Genomic DNA, 19,123 nt, shown 5'->3' on the forward strand with positions numbered 1-19,123 from the left:
TTTTTTTTTTTTTTTTTATATTCAGGTGTTTGTCTATGCTATCCTATTCTAGAAGGAACCCAACTGGACCTATGAGGGCCGACAGGGCTTGATGGTGGCCAACTTCTCTATTGGGAGTTGGTTACCCTAACTTTACTTGACCCATCAAAATTTCCCCAAAGTGTAAGAAAAGGTTTTGTGCATAATCATTGGCTGCCGTGCTTAGTCCATTAAAAATTTTGCTTACCCTGTCGTGCTTCATCAGCAGTGTAGGTATAGTATGGAAACACAAGTTTTCCGTGTAACAATTGACCAAAAAAATTTTTTTTTTGCTATAATCTAAAGAATTAGCCCAATTATTGTTATGTGCTAAACAATTGACCAATTAACTATGTTTTATGTACACTTTGGTTTAGAAGAAAGTTACGATTAATAAGAAGACAAAAGATTATAAATAGTTAATGAGAAAATAAAGGTTACATTGATGATTAAATTCACTATATTATGTCATACTGATTAGAAAACTCCAAAGAAAAAAGAGTAAATCTTATATATATTAATAGTATATACATTATCACCGTTAAATCCATGATATTATGTGTAAAAGTTAGGTTTTAAATTCAAATTTTGCATAATTATTATTTATCCAAGACTGACACGGTATACACTGTCAATATATATAAAATTACTCTTAGAAAATTATCAATAATTATAAAAAGGACAAATTACACTTTACCCTCTATGGTTTAGTTTTTTTTTTTTTTATACAACCTCCCTATAGTTTCAAAAGTTATACATAACCTCCTCATGATTTAGATTAAAGTGTCAAAGTGATAGAAATTATCATTCGTAACGGAACTTTTAAAAATGTTGAAATTATAATTTTGGAAAATATATTTTTGCACGTTGAGTTATTACTAGTATATATTATATTCTGGAGAAGAAAATGTTTAAGAGGACAGTTTGGGATGAGATAAAACTAAAGTCACCAACACACAAGGCGACTATAAATTACAGGACAAATTACATTTTATCCCCTATAGTTTAGTATTTTTGTATATAACCTTCGTATACTTTCAAAAACTATACATAACTCCCTTATGATTTGAGTTAAAGTATCAAAGTGATGGAATGATAATTCGTAACGAAACCTTTGAAAATATCAAAATTACCCTTGTTTAAAAATTAAAATAGTTGAAGTGACCAAAATATATAAATATAATATACATGACTCATTAATCCTATATGGTTTTATGTTTTATCATATAACCTCTTTATAGTTTTCAAAATATACAGATAATCCCCTTGTAGTTAATAAATAATTTTCAACTTTACATAGGAATATTTTTGACATTTTAGGTGACTCCGTTATGGATTGCAAATTTCGTTATTTTGACACTTTAATCCAAATCATGAGAGAGTTATATATACTTTTGAAATCATAGGGGGATTACGTACAAAAATACTAAACCATAGGGGGGATAAAGTGTAATTTATCCTAAATTACAAGTCGCCTAACAATGATGTTTTAGTTCATAGCGCGTCACGAATCGGGTACATTCTGTGCACAACTCTTTCTTCTTTTTTTTTTTTTTTTTTCTTTTTATTTGGGAACATTGGAGACCGCTTGTGTGGAATTTTGACTACTCTCTTCTTTACTTCCTTCCATCCTTGGTCCAATTTGACAGCAGATTCTGAAAGATATATTCATGGTGCGGACAAAAACTACTGAACCACTCGTGTGAAAGGAAGCAACAATATAGCACAGTACTACCATATTTCTGCTCCCTGACCCACGAGTCTAGAGTGCTGGTCTGATGATAAAAAGTGTTTGGATCTAAATAAGAAATACTAAATAACCACTAAAAGGTAAAAACAAAATCTAGAGAAGACTTTGCTTCTTTGTGCTATACCCTCCGGAAATGTATCTATGTCCATGTACAAAGAGTGATGGCTTATGTTGCTATCACTTCCCTCAAGCAAACATTAGACCAGCTCAAGATGAATTGCAAATTAGAATTCACATTTGATGAAGTAAAACAGTTCAAAGCTGTATCTGAAGAGATTTCTGTCATCCAAGAAATGCTTCAAGATTCTGCAGATAGGAGCTATGATCATACCATGATGAAACATCTGGAGAGATGCATAAGAGACATGGCGCATAAAGCGGAAGATTTTATTGAAGAATTTGTGTATATCAAAGCAGAGGCCCTGGATGATGCTGCTATCTTTGAGGAGGAGCTGAGTCTTCACCATCATATGATGGAGGTTTTGAGTGACATAAATTCTATCAAGGATATGTTGTCAAAGATTTACCAAGAATCAGATGCAGCTGCAACCAAAGTTCCGCGAGCTAGGAATCATTCGGTGGAGCATGCATCAGGATGGTCTTCAACTCAAGAGGAAACTCTTGTCGTGCGAATAGACAATGATCTGTTAAAAGTCAAGGAGAAACTTACAGGACTGCCACATAAACTGGACATTCTTACAATTGTTGGGATGGGTGGAATAGGTAAGACAACCCTTGCTCGAAAGGTATTTAATGATCCTTTGATTGAGTATCATTTTTATGTACGTGCTTGGGTTACAGTATCGCAGAAATATGTACTGAGAGACGTGTTACTAGGCCTTTTGTGTTCCCTCACCAGACTTGGTGATGAAATTTTCAAAGAAAAGAATGAGCAATTAGCTGAATTATTGTATAGAACTTTGAAGGGTCAGAGGTATCTTATAGTTTTTGACGCTGTATGGGATGGTAAGATCTTGTATGATCTCAGAAGATCTTTCCCAGATGACAGGAATGGAAGTCGAATAGTGTTGACTAGTCGACTAATAGATGTCAATATGTGTGTAAATCTGGACAGCCATCATCATCACATGAGTTTCCTGAGTCTAAATGACAGTTGGGAGCTGCTGCGTCACAAAGTGTTCTCGGAAGAAAGTTGCCCCCCAGAGCTAGAAGTTATTGGGAAAGAAATTGCTCAGAAATGCCAAGGATTACCATTGGGAATTCTAGCCGTAGCGGGTCATCTCTCCAGCATCAGAAAAACAAAAGATTGCTGGAAGACTGTTGCAGATGACATACGATCACCAGAGTCTAAAGATCAAGAGAATTGTTTAGACATTCTTGCCTTGAGTTATAAGTCTTTGCCTCATCACCTCAAAGCTTGCTTTCTATATTTGGGAGCTTTTCCCCAAGAGTTTGAGATCCCTGTCTGGAGATTGATCAGGCTTTGGGCGGCTGAAGGAATTCTCAGAGCAGAATGGCCAAAGACCCTCGAAGAAGTGGCAGAGATGTGCTTACAAGAGCTAATGAGTAGAAGTCTAGTTATGGTTAGGAAGAGAAAATCCAATGGTGGTATTAAAAGTTGTGGCATCCATGATCTCGTGAGGGACTTGATCTTGAGAGAAGTTGAAAAAGAAGATTTTCTTCTGGTGCTGAAGTCAGATGCTAATTTCTTTCCCACAGATGCTTATTATAAGCGTTGCCTCTGCTTCCATCATCAAATAAGCAGATCCTATGGTATGTTTAATTCCAGCAGCAGGATAGAACATTGTGACTACATGAAGCCTGCAATTCCTCATTGTCGATCTATTCTCTTTTATGGTCGACTTCAAGTGACAGAATTCGATAAGATGCTAGATTCTCGTGTTACTGTGATGGATTTGAAGTTGCTGACGGTACTAGAGATTCTTTTTAGGTTCTTCGAGCATTTCCCTGTTGAGATAACGCAGCTAGTTCATCTGAGGTATCTTGCACTTTCCGCTCGTACTTATTTTGGTACATGCTTGTCCCAGCTGGGGAATCTACAAACACTAATTAATGAGCATGACAGGAATGTAACTTTACCTAGTGACATATGGAAGATGCCTCGGTTAAGATATCTTCATATAAAGAATGGTGCTTGTTTGCCCCATCCTGCAGGAGCCAAAGCTATTGCAAGCAACTCTCTTGTCCTAACCAACCTACATAAGCTTTCAACTGTAAGCTTTACCAATTGTTATAGGGAAACGTTTGCCTGTCTTCCCAATTTAAAGAAACTCGGTATCTGTGTGATGCAACCATCACATAATTGCCTTGATGATCTTCTTTACCTTGCTGAACTTGAAAAACTTAAATGTGTCTTTCTGGGAAGAGGTCAATTCTCCGGTTGGAATGCTTTCCCACCAAAACTTAGGAAACTGACCTTAAACGGGAGCTTTCTGCCATGGGAGAAGATGAGAACTCTTGGTTTGTTACCCAATCTTGAAGTACTCAAACTGAAAGACTATGCTTTCCAAGGGCCAGAATGGCAAGTGGAAGAAGATGAGTTTTGTCAACTAAAATATCTGCTAATTGATGGGACAGATCTAGTTCAGTGGGGAGTAACTTGTTCTCATTTCCAAAGGCTACAGCAGCTGATTCTGAGATGTTGCAGACACTTGGATGAAATACCAAGTGAAGTTGGAGAAATTCCTACCCTGCAAATAATTGATGTGTATGATTCCAGCAGTCTTGCCGTGAATTCAGCAAGGCTTATTCAGCAAGAACAATATAGCATGGGAAATGATGGCCTAATAGTCAGGATACATCCTAGAGAAAGAGATTGATAGATCCATGGAGAAACTTCATTAGAGATGTCATCCCTTGTATACTTGTTTCTGTTATAACAAATTAATCAAGTTCATTTTTATCCAAACTTAGACGGTTCATTGCCAAACTTTTTTAATCAAATTGCCATGTTCTTCTTCACGTTACTTTTTCTGATCTCTTAGTCATTAATCTGTACTTGCTTTGTGACATGCTAACACTGAAGTGGTAGAAGAGCTCAGGTCTCTCATGCTATCAGGATTCAGATCGTGAGAAGCCATTCTGGTGATTGTTCTTATGTCTTTTGTTGATCAACTTCATAATCTGACTTTGGCACAAGCACATTCCTCCTTACTGGCCACCCACAGGTGTTTGTGATGAACTAAAAGTGCATCAAAATTGACCCAATCTTGCTTCGATCTATCCATTCCAATATTTTTGGTGTTATATTTCAATCTTGGAGTTTCTCAAGTCTATATAGCTCTTACATAATGGATGATTGTTATGTTTTTTTTTTTAAACACAGGTTAAAAAACTTTGTTGTACATACAAATCTTATTAGTGAATACTGACACCAATGTCTAAAGCAACTGATTCTCAGGGGTTGTAGACAGTTGGCTGAAATACCTAGTGGAGTTGGAGAAATTCCTACTCTGCAAATAATTGATTTGGATGATTCGAGCACTCTTGCTGTCACTTCAGCTAGGCTTCTTCAGCAAGAACAAGAAAGCATGGGAAATGACAGCCTCATTGTCAGGATGCATGCCAAAGATTAACGGATCCATGAAGAAACTTCATGACTCCATTAATGAAGTTGGCTCTTCTAGACCATTTTTTTTTGTCAATAAGTTGATCATGTTGCTTCTGATTCTCATATTGGGAGTTCATAGCTGAAAATGTTTTATATGTTGTTGTCTGCAGAGCTGTTCTTCAATCATGTTAACATTTTGTTAGCTCTTAATTCACTAATCTGTGCTTGCTTTGTAGCATGAAGTTTGTACAAGAGCTCGGGGCTCTCAAGAATTCAGATCGTGAAAAGCCATTTTGGTGAAAATTCTTATTGATTTCTTCATTAATAATATTATTTAAGCCTGCACAATGCGCAACCCTCACCTTCGGATTTTGTACTTCAATTCTATTTCAAATTTTCTGGATATGATAGTTAATTCCAAAATCTCAAACAGGGCCATTATATAATAGATGTACATGATATGATATTTTTTATGTTTCTTATTCCACCATCCAAACCCCCACAAAACTATTGTTTGAAAGATGAAGTGTAAGGGTCGCTAAATAGTTTTAATAGGAATTTTTTAATTTTACTTACAATTATTATTGAGATTTAATCATGTGGAATGTTACATATTTTAAATTACTACCATAATTAAAATGCATTAACTCTAATTGAAAGATGGGGAGCAATATGGGTACGACAAAAACTAAGATAAAAAAGTGCCTACAACTTACCATACCACTAATCATACTTTTAGTATAGTAATAGATAGATACACACATCCAAGGTTTGGCAGTATAGTATAGTTGAAAGCAGCATTCGAACATTACAAGTTTACAACACATGGACAAAGAAGAAAAGGAACCATTTGATTTTTGGGAGTGAAGTATTTTCAGTCCCCAGCAGTCTCTTTTCTCACATTTGAACATCTCATTGGATCTTTATGTAAAAGGCTTAATCAAGGACAGCATACAATTTAAAAAACAACTAAACAATGAAGGGAAAAAAACAAGTTGTACTTATTTAATTGATGTATGCACCGTGGCTAGGCGTAGTAATTTAGTGATCAAAGATCTGGCGGATAGATGAGAAGCTTGAATGCACTGTTCACCATTCTCTGATCCTGCTGTTTTTGCTGTTGAATTAGCCTAGCAGAGGCAGCAGCAGCTGGCGTTGGCCAATAAAGCTCCATATTCTGGAGGGCAGATACCTCCCCAAAGCCACAAGGGATCTCCTCAAGGTGTGTGCAGTGTTTAAGGACCACTCTTTCGAGTCTAGGAAAGTGATGACTTGAAGCATGCCAATGCACCAAATCTGACCTCCCAAGCTGCAATACTCTAAGAAGGCGAAAGCCACCATCTAATGGTTCCCATCTGCTTCCCTTGAATGCATAGTCTTTTAGCTTAAGCACCTCAAGATTTGGCAGCATACCTAATGTGGACATTTCCGACCAATCCAGCAGCGTGTCGGATAAAGTGAGCTTTTTCAGATTTGGAGGGAACTTATAGGACTGCGGAAGACCAGGTATGTGGCATTTGAAAGGATGCAGGGGGAATGTGTCGTTCAACAACTTCAATGTTTCAAGGTGATCTAACTTAGCTAGATTATCAAACAAACTCATTCCTCCTCTTTCCTGCACAAGCATAACTAACTTGCCCCGAATTCCTAGTTTCTTCAAATTGGGAGTCCTTGATAATATGTTCTCTGTGCAACACTCAGGCACGATCGTGCAAATAGTTTGAATATTTCTTCGTACAAAAGGATCTTCACTATCCTTCCTTGTTTCAGCACGAGGCCCATGTAAGCAACTTAATCCACTTGTATGCAAATGTCGGAACTGTAACATTTTCCATAAATCTGCTTGAATGTCAAGATTCCGAGATGTTGTTACAACAACGAGTGTTTGCAGATTCCACAGATTGGAAATTGCTGGAGGAAGAACCTTGAAGTGGCCAGAAAGAGACAGAAATCGCAGGTGTACCAACTGCACTATCTCATTCGGAAAGCGTGAGAAGATAATTGACTTCAAATCCAATATCCTAACTAGATTAAAAGCCTCATGGACGAAAGATGTGTGTTCTCTAGGCACATCCCTTTCATCCATAGAGAAGCAGAAGAAGGAGCGAACATGAGGACCAGAAGGCCTTGAAGAGACAAACTCCAAAACATGTGAATGGATACAAAGTCGGCGACAGTAATTTGGGATTGAGGTCAAAGAGGCACGATCTGGTATACCCCTGATCACCTGCAAAAAATTTTCTTCTGCACCTTCTCTTATGCATAAATCACGGAGCATATCATGAATTCGGCATGACTTAATCCGACCATTTGCCCTCTTCTTTGCCACTATAACCAGATTTCGGTCGACAAGATCCACCAAATACTCTTCTGCAATATCTTCTAAAGTTTCCTGTCCTATTTGTTGTATAAATCCCTCAGCAACCCATAATTTCAGTAATTTCGACACCGGGATCTCAAAGTCTTCTGGAAAAGCCCCAAAGTAGATGAAGCACACCTTCAAGTGATCAGGTAAGTGCTTGTAACTCAATGCCAAGACGTCCATGCATTGCGTTGGATCTCTAGCAACATATGTACTTACACTTTCGGCAACTTTGTTCCACCAAGTGCGTGTTTTCTCTCTCTTTGAAAGAAGTCCCGAAACAACCACAATTGCCAGAGGCAGTCCATCACATCGTTTTGATATCCGCTGTCCCAGCTCTTGTAGCTCTGGAGGGCAGCTACCCTCTCGGAAAACCTTCTTACAAAGTAATTCCCAGCTTTCTTCGTTAGTTAGAAAACGCAAACGATGAGGATTACAGTAAGGGTTAGCATGCATAGCCACCTCAGTGTTTCTACTAGTTAACAATATTCTGCTACCACATGCAGTATTTGGAAAAGCCATTTTGATATCATTCCAGGCCTCCGTTGTCCAGACATCATCAATGACAATGAGATATCTGTTGCTCCTTAAATGTCTGAACAATTCCTCGGCCAGCCTGTCATCATTCATTTTGTACACTTGGTCGGTGATGAGGCCCATGGAGTCTAAAATGCCAAGAAAAACTTCTCTTCTACAATATTGTTGAGACATGTAAACCCATGCACGAATATAGAAGTGATATTCAATAGAAGGATCAGAATAAACCTTTTTCGCCAAAGTTGTTTTGCCAAGCCCACCCATGCCCACAACTGATATCACTTCTAGCTGTTCTGGTCCATCAGTGAGCCGCTCAACCACTGTTCTTGCCTCTTCATCAAATCCTACAACATTTTCTTCCTCCACAATAGGTGCCCTTTTTCTGGCTGATGGTTTATGAGAAGGCTCTCCACTTTGCAGGCTTTCAATTCCAAACATCTTCTTATCATAAATCTCTTTGACCTTCACTTTGATGGATTTAATATCTTCTGACACACTTCGCAGCATATTTGAGTGATCTAGGGCATGAAAAACTCTTTTCAAGGCACTTCTTGCCTTTTGCATTGCTGCATGCACTACAAAAGTGTCAATGATATCTTCTGCCTCATAGGTCACATCTGTAATTTGTCGAACTATCTCTCTAACATATGCAGATTCATCACGCTTCTCCCGAGAGTCCTTAAGGAAAGCCTTCATCAAGCTAAGCTCCCTGTGAAGAGATTCGACTTGATCCTTCACCCCTGAAAGTAAGTCTACATGATAGAGAAGTAACTCCTTTAAATTAGCCAAGAGAAACTCTACAACGGCATCTGCCATCTTTCACGAGCTCTGATCCTACAGAAAGTAAGTCTGCTATCTTTGACGAAAAACTAAAGCAGAAACTCCAATCACCTGAATGAAAATAATCTACTGATTAGATTCTTATCAGATGCTCTAAAGAGAGGAATATGTGCAGATAAGCTAGCTTTAGAAGATGCCCTTTTTACAGAGACTTTCAATGCATATGAATTCAAATTTGCATCAAATGACATCAGACAGAGGAACAAAGCATGCAACCAGCACGCCATGATGATCACTGACAAACAGCAGCCAGAACTTTGAAGTCTTCCAAAATCTTTATCCTGATTCGTGATATTCAAGAAAACAATCAAATGAAGTAGTTCCATTTGATTGAACAACACATACCCACGAATCAACCTATTCCTCAAACAATAGGTTAGCATATTCAATAAACTTAATTTTGGTCCACAGATATTGAAAGATGTGAAATTACAAGAATTAAGTAAAGTTTATTAAAAAGCCAAAAAAAGGAAAAGAGAAAAGGGGTAGAACTTGCAAAATGCTTTTTGGACCAGATAAAAAATTGAAAAGAAATTCAATTTGATAAAATAGAAACAAAATTTTCATGGCCAATTTATCACGTGATAAAGAACTGAAAACAAAATATTGAAGATTCTGATCCAGTAAACCTCTCTAGAAAGCACCAAAGAAACAAAATTAAAAGATTTAATTGCAGCAACAATTAAACAAGCATTAGCATAAATCAGTAAGGGAAATTAAGCAAAAACAAAAACTGTGACACCTTAGAGTCATAAATTTCAAAGTCACTGCTAAGTAAGAAAGATATAGGCAAGAAAACAGTACCTTCTGAAGTGTATCGATACACTGCAGACCAAGTAATATAGCATGCAAAAGACCAGATGGACTCTTTCTCACATAATTCAAATGGGATACAACAAATTTACCTGATAATCCCAGTTAAGAAAGCCAATAAGAACTGCAAGTTGAAAAAATTGGAAGAAGGGATGGACCTATGTTGTGAAGACCCATACAAAAGTCCATCAAAGAAAGAGATGCGCCAAAAGATGTGTTTTTAAAATTTAAAGCCACATAATTTCCAATAGCTTTACAACAGAAAGGTGTAACCTTTTCCAAATCTGAATCATTTTTGTATTTGTAATTTATTCTAAGCTACAATATGCATCTCCACATGAAGCTCACTGGTAATTTCTACACCTTATAGCATGTCAAATGCAATTAACTACAACTAGTGGAACCCTCTTCTTGTCTTCAGAATGAAAAAAACAAGCAGAAAATAAACCTTATGATCTTAGGATGCTTTTACTGAATTACTTGAATCTTACCCTATTTCACATAATTCTTGGTATCTTGGAAAGAGCAGCACCTAAGTGAGAGAAGAATTTACGGCTCAGGACTTCCTATAACCTGTGACAAACCCTCAATGTAGGATGAGCAAGGTATGAAGACAGCATGATACGGAACTAAGTTTATTCTGCCCAAACAGGCTTCAAGTCACAAGTTTACACTATCAAATTGGAAGAACACTTCGCAATGTACCCTACCACACAAGAAACTCCTATTTTAGCCATTCATATTCTTTTTTTTCCTTCTGACTATCTTCACCACTTCATGTGAAGCCAAGTTTTTAAAAAATTCGCTAAATTTGATTATTAGATTGAAGTCATAGACTCAAAATTCAGAAAGCAAGGATCGAATGGTGAAACCAAATTATCACAAAATCCAGCTAAAGAAACTATAGTTCAGGAGAAATCCAGCAACACAAGTCAATATCTAGCAAAGCAGAGAAAGTATATATGCCATTTCTCAGCTAATTGATGATCAAAAACTTATAACTAGTCAAAATAAAGTACCACAATAGCAGCTTAAACTTGACTAAAACATAACTCTTACATTAATTATGCCCAAAAGAAGGCCAACTGAGCAGGCGAACAGTGCCTGCAACAACCAGTAAACCCCAAATCAGAATTAAAATTAGGCAGAATGAGCATCAAAAACAAAAGGGATGAGAGGAGAGGACTAACCAACCATAGGAGTGAGACACCTGAGATAAATGGACGGTCTTTTATAGCTAAGGACAAGTAAACTGTATCTAAATTTCTTATCAGTTATGTCTGCAAGAATCTTTTTCTTCCTTTTGTTTCTGATTGCTCACAAGCATTTCTTGACTGTAATCTCCATTGCGAGTGAACTTCGTGTTTGAAGTATCCAAGAAATTGCAGAGACGACTTTAGTTTGTCAGTGTAGTCAGTCAACTGAGGGAGTGGAAAAGGAAGCTGTGAAGAAAGTCGGTGAAGTAGTCATGAATCATGATATGGACTTCTCCTGAATTTTTGTCTTTTTTGGGTGGAAATTTACTAGCATGACAGGTCCTGTGGCTATTTACACCTATACAGCTATTTTGCTTCAAATTAAAGAAATACTATTAATTTTTTATTCCCGTAAAATAAAAGTTATCTCTTATTGATTACTTAAAACTTACTTTAAAATAGATTTTCCAAAAAAAAAGAAAAAAAAGACACTTTGGATTATTTACCTGTTATTTAGTTTAAAATAGAAAAAAACACGTTTGGATTGTATTTTTTTAGATTTTTTGTAAAAAAATTACTGCAGCGATTTAATATATGTGAGGTAAAAAGGTGATTGGAAAATGTGTTCATGGAAAACGTAGCAAGGCTTTTATTTGGGATTGAATTTTTGTGATTATTTAAAAATGATTTTGAGATGAATTTCCGAGAAACTCTTTCTCTTTATGTGTCTTTTTTTTTCTCTTTCTTTTTTTGGGACAATATGACACGATACACATTAATAAACACAATTAAATACATGTATACTAAGGCGCATATTCACATAATATTAAATATGATGCTTGATTGTGTCTCTAATCTGCTTGTATATAGTGTCAATTTCAAAAGGAGATGAGATAAATAATACAAGGATAAGAGGAGTTGATTTCCTAGTAATAGAATCTAAAATTAAATTTTGGGAAATCAACTTTAGAGTCAATTTCTAAAAAAACATCACTATTTCTTTGATTTTAAATAAATATAAAATTGGTGTAACTAATTTTAAATAATTGTACTGTTGCTTTGTGTATAAACTTTTAACCTTTTATTAATGTGCTCATCAAAAAATTGTCCAAAACTTTTGAAAACTATCTATTTACCAATCAAAGAATAATTTTAAATAACTCCCCCTGCCCCATTTCATTTTTTAACTTTTTTTTTCCTTCTACACATCTTTTTTTTTTTAATAAGTTGAGTAAATATTTGAAGTTGCATCATGTATGTGTGATTTCACCACTACCAGTTAGGAATTACACATAATGACTAACTGTCTTGGGTTGTTAAATTGTTCTTTTCTTTTTTGGAAAATTTGATTCATCTATCTACCTTTTGTTTCTTTTTTTTTTTTAAAGAGGAAATTCAGGGCTCAGCTGTTCAAGATGCTGCTTCGTTAAGGGAAAATCGTCAATTTAGTCCCTAAACTTTTTTTTTTCTGTCAATTTAGTCCCTATACATTATTTATGGCCAATTTAATCTCTAAACTTATATTTCGGTTCCAATCAAGGAGCTTAGCGGCGGCGCCACCGCATAATTTCCACCGGCTTCCCAATCTAGAAACCCAAAAGGGGTATTTTAGGGACTTCAATATTTTTCATATTTTTCTTTGACTTTCATCTTATTTTTATCCTTGCACGACTAACTTTACTATTCTCACCAGCCATCACGAATCTTCTCAATTTGTCTTCTCAAACGGAAATCCCCTGTATCATCTTCATCATCATCTTCTAAAATCCCATGTTCCCCATATCCGAGGAACAGAGCCCATAGTCCGCAGAAATAAAGAAAATAAAGAAGCAAAATCGAAAAATCAGCACACATGTAAAAGGGAGGAGTTTTGAAGTGGTGCAAACTATAAAGACATACCAAACACCTTAGCTTTGGAAGTGATCTTCACAGCTCCTACCTGATTCTTGAGCTCTCCTTTTTTTCCTTTGGCCCAACATGTATGTCCAAAATGTCCACGCCCCACTTCTTTTCCCAGTTCATACTTGGCAACGAAATTCTTTTCCCACTTCTTTTCCTTCACTGTCTGCTGCTCCACCTTCGTCATGCTCAGGTATCGGCCACTCATTCGGCTTCGCCGGCACCCCTTGTTGCTTTAGAATCGCGGACATGACGGGCTTTGCCAGCGAAGGAAGGGGGAAGGGCCACCTAAACTTCCTCCCTGAAGCTTCCTCCTTGGAGTTCTCGCCTCCGACGGCGAAGGCCGAACACCTGCAAGGTAAGGACTCTGCCATGGGCTGGCGGCAAAGGAATGAGCTGGCGTGCTCTTATTGGAGTGACCGTTGGCCGATGGTGGGCCCGGAGATATTGCTGGCCTTGGGCTTCCGGCGGCGATCTGCTGTACCCGAGTTACCAGCGGAAGTGGCAGTGGCGGAGGGGTGACCATCGAAGGCGGCGACGGGATCGTCGACCTTGTGGACTGAGACTGAAACACTTTTGGTGCAGCAATGCCCCATTAACGGCTACAATTCCGACGACGATCGGTTCAAAGTCCACTCCTCCATCGGTCAACTGAAAATGTTAGATGCTGACGCCGGCCAAAAATAACGTGGAGAAATTTATGCTCGTTTAAAGCATTTTATATTGGAGCATTTTCCACCTGGCTGGAAGACCAGCAGCTATTTTACCGGTCAGCTTAGCACAAACTGGCCCGATTCACAATAATAGGAAAATAGAATGTGGAAGTCCCTAAAGTACCCCTTCTGGGTTGCTAGATTGGGAAGCCGATGGAAATTATGCGGTGGCGCCACCGCTAAGCTCCTTGATTGGAACCGAAATATAAGTTTAGAGATTAAATTGCCTATAAATAATGTATAGGGACTAAATTGACAGAAAAAAAAAATTTAGGGACTAAATTGGCGATTTTCCCCTTCGTTAATGGCAGAAAGCCCTTATCCACCAACAAAATGCACCTAAAGCAACAAGATGGAGGCGAAAATTTAAGTTAGAAATAAGAATTGGAGTCAAATGGTTTTTGAATCAAATTCTACATTTTAGCATGCCCAAAATTGTTGTACTACTTAAATGGATTAATCTATTTTACAAGATCAATGTAAAAGTTTTTATACACTAGATGCATGACGCATGATTTCAATTTAAAATTCAATATCTTTTTGCATATGTAGCATGCATTTGGCCAAAAGTATGAACAAATTAATCAAACCAAAAACATTATAATAGGCAAATTTATTTATTTATTTTAATGAATTTGAAATTAGGGTGAATTTTGAATTGGCCTTACAAAGGAATCCAAAAGAGTCAAATCAACCCGTGAAGGTGAATTTGTTCAAAGAACTCAAAACTAGAAACATTTTTTTCAATATAAGCCTTTCTATCAACTCATGTTTGGTCAATAACTTTTAACCAATCTTTAGTGATAATGCGAAATCCTACTAATTATTTAGGGACTTTTTAAGCCATTCATTTCCTGCTTGAATGAGGTAAAATGGATGAAATATTACCCTTTTAATCTGGAATAGTTTTTGCTTTTATTAGAAGTGCAATAATTTTATCGATTTTAGCTTATTTAGGAAGGAGATCGACTGCGTCAAGGTCTCTAAATAGTTGATATGTTTTCACATTATTGTCAAAGTTGGTCAAATGTTATCAATCAAACCTAAATCTCGTGAGATGCCTCATTTGGAATAAAATTCAAACTTAGAGGGCTTAGTTGGCACTCACTCTCTTTCAAGGGTTATATTAACACTTTAGCCCACGTTGCAGGCCTTAATTGAAATTCGCCCTTAAAGGTCATGTTCAAAGTTGGCTTATTTATTTATTGAACAATCTTTATACTAAACGAGATACGATTTAAACGACAGAAATAAATTAAAAGACGGGTCTATCTCTTTGATTATAAAGGTTTTCATATTTGTATATATTACTTAAAAACGTTTATAATTTTCAGTCACTTTTTTGTACGTGAACCTTTTATTTATCAAACTAAATAGCAACTAGTTTGGACTGAATTGAACTCTAGTAGAGCTAAGTAACTTATATATCTTACTCACAAATTTCAAACTTTATGTTAATCATGCCAAGTTGAAGTCGAATTTAAAATTTTACTCACAAAATGACGTTCATGTTTTACTTAATTTGCTAATCAAGTTCGAAGGAGCTCTCCTGAGAGGCATCTTAATCTGACTTGTGATATTTTTTTTAAATTTTTTTGGTTCAAAGGTTGGGTAAGAACTTAAGAATTTCTTTACCTGGCCATATAAGAGATTAATCCCTTATTACAATTTTCCTGTCTCACATACCTTGTTTATTTATAGGCAATAGTTGTCGTTCTCTCCTCAAAATTAAGAAACTGGGGATCATGCGAATGGGCGAACTTCCCGCATGGTGGCATAAACAGTTGCTACAGATCATTACCTAGTTTCTCTCCCTCCCATTTCTTCCTCTTTTCCTTTCTATTTTCTTTTTTTAATACTAACATTTTCCACCCCCTCCCCCTTTCCCCACGGGGCATTTACCCCTGATCATCATTTCTTCAAGAATTCTGGTTCTACATAACATTCTTATCAACCGTATCTGTAAGCACAAATTACCTTTTAATTTCTGTATCAGCAATTCTGATTTGCATTACTAAATTCATTGCAATCCCGTGACTAGGTACCTTTCCTAATACGTTGAATCTTCTCTGCGTTCTAATCAGATGGGCTTGTCAAAATGTCAAGTCTTGTGGGAGTTATTTTGTTACTGTCAATTTTATCAAATTTCACGTCTCAGTCTGATGAGCCATTTCAATTGATTGCATTGCATTTCTTTTGAGGTTATGATGTCTCTGATCTTATGATAGCTTGTTTATTTTTTGGAGTCTCAAGTATATTGTTGCAAATACTTGAAGTTGTTTTAGGATATTGTCAACTGCTTTTTCAAGAAATGAAACCAAAAGTGATAATATATCTGAATGAAAACTTAGTCCTGTTCTTGAGAATGGCATAAGGAAAATTTAAAGGGAAACAGATAATTATGAGCATAATAATCTATTTCATGGTAATTTTTCTTTAGCAAACATAAGTGTCTGGTTTAGATTCATGCAACTTTAACTATCATTATGACTTCTTCTGCTTCATAACCTTTGTCTTTATGAGCTTTGAACCGAGTCTTGTTGGTTTTGCACATTTGGAGGCTTTTGTTTGTAAGATCTCACCATGAACCTACCTGGTTGTCTCTTGGATTTGCAAATGGTCAAGATACAACAGATTTATCTCTAGTTGCAATCTGTTTATGTTGATGTTACCTTGGCTTTATAAATTGAAACATTTTGTGGTGATAATCTAGTTCATCTAGGGTGACAGGATTTCATTGATATCCTTTTAACTTTGTTTTAATTGCTTTACTTTACCAAATTGCCTGATCTGTACTGTACAAGAAAATAATCGGCATGATATATTCTATATTCTCAACATATTATTTGACTCATTTCCTAATCCTTGCTAACCTTTATGTTTAAGTTGTGATGGTAATCTAATTACTTGTACTGATTTGCAGGTTCCCATGGACCATACTAATCAAAATCTTGGAGAAAATACCCAGATTACCAGCAACCCAAACTGGACTATCAATGTCCCAGATGTAAGCGTCAAGCGTTCTTCAAATTAGGAAAACAATAGACTTTCACTCAATAATTTGCTTTTTCATCAGGCAGTTGCTTTTCTTCCCATCTCATTAGTATACTAATGCACTTCTTGAGGTGTTGGTACTTTTCTTCCATGATCACTTAAGCTTCTTTTGAGAAGATCACAAATGAGATGTGTTTTACAGAAAAGACTCATTTAGTTGTGATTCTCGTTTTTTAGCAGATAAGAACAATTAAAGTGAGCAACATCTCACTTTCTGCCACTGACAAAGAAATTCAGGAATTCTTCTCTTTCTCTGGCAATATCCAGTATGTTGAGATGCAAAGGTTTGCCTTCTGGATTTGCCTGGTGTATTAGCGTTATTTGACAATTGAAGCTTTAACTCTCAAGGCATCTTTTCAGGGAAACTGAGACCACTCAACTTGCTTATGTAACTTTCGAAGAATCAAAAGGGGCAGATACTGCAATGCTTTTGACAGTATGTTGTCTGTGGTCATTGTACTAATTATCTAATGTCTAGACATTTTGGCTACATTGACATCTTTAATGTTTGAGAGAAAATAAAAAAACGCAGAAGGAATGCATGACACTTTTGCTTAGGATCCACCTTTTGGAGTATGAAGAATTGAATGAAGCTAAACTTAATTTCCATATTTCTGAGGATTAGCTTGTCGACTTGTTTGAAGCTTACGTTGGTTTTGGATGTTAATTTTTAAGTACTCTGGGAAAAATTACCTCTAGAAAAAGGATTGTGTAAAGTGATATGGATACAAATGAGCATAGTAAGGGCCGCATCCTTTTGAAAATGGCTAAAGTCAGGGAGGACTCTTCAGCTCAAAAATTTCCCCTAGAGAGGTTATATCTCTTGTTTGCAGGTGCAAACAAGCAACAATTTAGATAAGCCTAAAGAGCAATTGTGAACCAGAAATTATGAAACAATGAACTGGAAAAGTTTCCCATACTTCTGGAACTGTAAGGACAATTGTGTATCAGTAATTATGAAATAATGAAGAATAGGTTTAATTACTCATTAGCTCCAAGCATGGATGGAAACATAATCTTAGTTTTCTCCTGACTTAGCCGTAAAGATTCATTCTGGAAAAATTTGAAGTCTTGAATGGATTCAATAAAGTTGTCTGCCATGACATAAATTCCTATGCAATGGCATTGTTAATTGTGAAAAAATGCTAGTTGCATACTAGTTATTGTTTACATTTATCCCTTTTTAGTGGAATCTGAAGCTTATGTCGACCTCTGCTCTCTCAGGGAGCAACCATTGCAGACCTTCCAATTTCAATAACACAAGTTGAAAATTACCAGTTGCCTCCTAATGCTGTTTTAAACACAGTAAGCTACATATCCTTAGTGGCTTCTGTTGATTTGCTATCATTTTTGCAATTCAGAGCACTAAAGCTTCATTGCAATTTTGCAGCTGTTAGTGTTCAGTTTTGATACTGAACAAGGAAGGGTTGGACTTTATTATAGTCTACCTCCCAGCATAAATTTGTAAATGGTGCATCATGTTGGAGTTTTGACTATGAAAATTTACATTAATGTCTGAACACAAGTTCTGTTGATATTTGCCTTTAATAGGAACCAACTTCGACTGGCTCTGCTGTCCAGAAGGCAGAAGATGTGGTAAGCACGATGCTTTCCAAAGGCTTCAGTTTGGGAAAGGATGCTTTGAACAAGGCAAAATCTTTTGATGAGAAGCACCAACTGACATCAACTGCCTCAGCCACTGTTGCTTCAATCGACACTAAATTAGGCCTTACCGAGAAGTTAAGCCAGGGAACAGCTGCTGTTAATGTAAAAGTGAAGGAGATGGATGAACGCTTCCAGGTGTCTGAAAAGACGAGAAGTGCCTTTGCAGCTGCTGAGCAGAGAGCTACTGTTGCAGGATCTGCTATCATGAGTAACCGTTATGTGTCAAGTGGAGCCTCATGGGTTTCAAATGCATTCAATAGAGTGGCCAAGGCAGCTGAGGGAGTGAGCTTAATGACCAAGGAGAAGGTTGCGAAAGCAGAAGAGGAAAGAAGGGATAACCTACAGAAGGAACAAGTGGCAATGGTAAATGAATTTGCACATGTCCATCTCGATCAATCCTTGGTTGGAGATGTTCCAGCTCATCCTGCTAATTCTCCTGATGGCAGTAAGCTTGTATAAGTTTGAAATTTTAGAGAATTTCTCGGCCAAATTGGAGTTCAACCTCTTTTGTGCTGTATGATATCTTACAGAACCTCTGTTTCACCACAAAAACCATAAATCACAACTTCATTATTGCACTGTACTATATTTGATTGTTGCTTCTATACTATCCAGGGCATGTTATTTGCATGTTGGTGTGTGTTCTGTTATTTTCGCTGGACAATACATGTGGTTACCCATGCAATAGCTCTTTTTCAAATTTTACCATGTATTTCTCAACTTTGTGTTCCACTAATACATATT

The 19,123-nt window shown here is 36.7% G+C and overlaps 3 protein-coding genes across 6 annotated transcripts; 2 read left to right on the plus strand and 1 right to left on the minus strand.

Annotated features, from left to right (window-relative positions):
* Window positions 1-1,902: 1,902 nt before the first annotated feature.
* Window positions 1,903-4,680, plus strand: LOC113751447 (putative late blight resistance protein homolog R1A-10). Its single transcript, XM_027295460.1, has 2 exons — window positions 1,903-3,728; window positions 3,816-4,680. Exons 1-2 carry the CDS (start codon window positions 1,930-1,932, stop codon window positions 4,567-4,569), a joined length of 2,553 nt encoding a protein of 850 aa, XP_027151261.1. The 5' UTR covers window positions 1,903-1,929; the 3' UTR covers window positions 4,570-4,680.
* A 1,446-nt stretch (window positions 4,681-6,126) lies between these two features.
* LOC113753436 (putative disease resistance RPP13-like protein 3) lies at window positions 6,127-11,270 on the minus strand. Of its 3 annotated transcripts, XM_027297582.1 has the most exons (4): window positions 11,043-11,270; window positions 10,912-10,956; window positions 10,344-10,425; window positions 6,127-9,090 (listed from the first exon to the last, which is right to left on the minus strand). In XM_027297582.1, exon 4 carries the CDS (start codon window positions 9,013-9,015, stop codon window positions 6,349-6,351), a length of 2,667 nt encoding a protein of 888 aa, XP_027153383.1. In that variant the 5' UTR covers window positions 9,016-9,090; window positions 10,344-10,425; window positions 10,912-10,956; window positions 11,043-11,270; the 3' UTR covers window positions 6,127-6,348. The 3 variants fall into 3 exon arrangements, with proteins under 3 accessions (XP_027153383.1, XP_027153382.1, XP_027153384.1); XM_027297581.1 differs by lacking the exon at window positions 10,344-10,425; XM_027297583.1 differs by lacking the exons at window positions 10,912-10,956; window positions 11,043-11,270 and having other exon boundaries at window positions 10,344-10,692.
* Window positions 11,271-15,403: 4,133 nt separating this feature from the next.
* Window positions 15,404-19,009, plus strand: LOC113754008 (binding partner of ACD11 1-like). Of its 2 annotated transcripts, none has more exons than XM_027298317.1 (6): window positions 15,404-15,622; window positions 16,584-16,667; window positions 16,892-16,998; window positions 17,075-17,150; window positions 17,939-18,019; window positions 18,266-19,009. In XM_027298317.1, exons 2-6 carry the CDS (start codon window positions 16,590-16,592, stop codon window positions 18,836-18,838), a joined length of 915 nt encoding a protein of 304 aa, XP_027154118.1. In that variant the 5' UTR covers window positions 15,404-15,622; window positions 16,584-16,589; the 3' UTR covers window positions 18,839-19,009. The 2 variants fall into 2 exon arrangements, with proteins under 2 accessions (XP_027154118.1, XP_027154119.1); XM_027298318.1 differs by having other exon boundaries at window positions 16,895-16,998.
* Window positions 19,010-19,123: the final 114 nt, after the last annotated feature.

This window comes from Coffea eugenioides, chromosome 11 (genome assembly GCF_003713205.1).
Source record: "Coffea eugenioides isolate CCC68of chromosome 11, Ceug_1.0, whole genome shotgun sequence".
Taxonomy (NCBI): domain Eukaryota; kingdom Viridiplantae; phylum Streptophyta; class Magnoliopsida; order Gentianales; family Rubiaceae; genus Coffea; species Coffea eugenioides.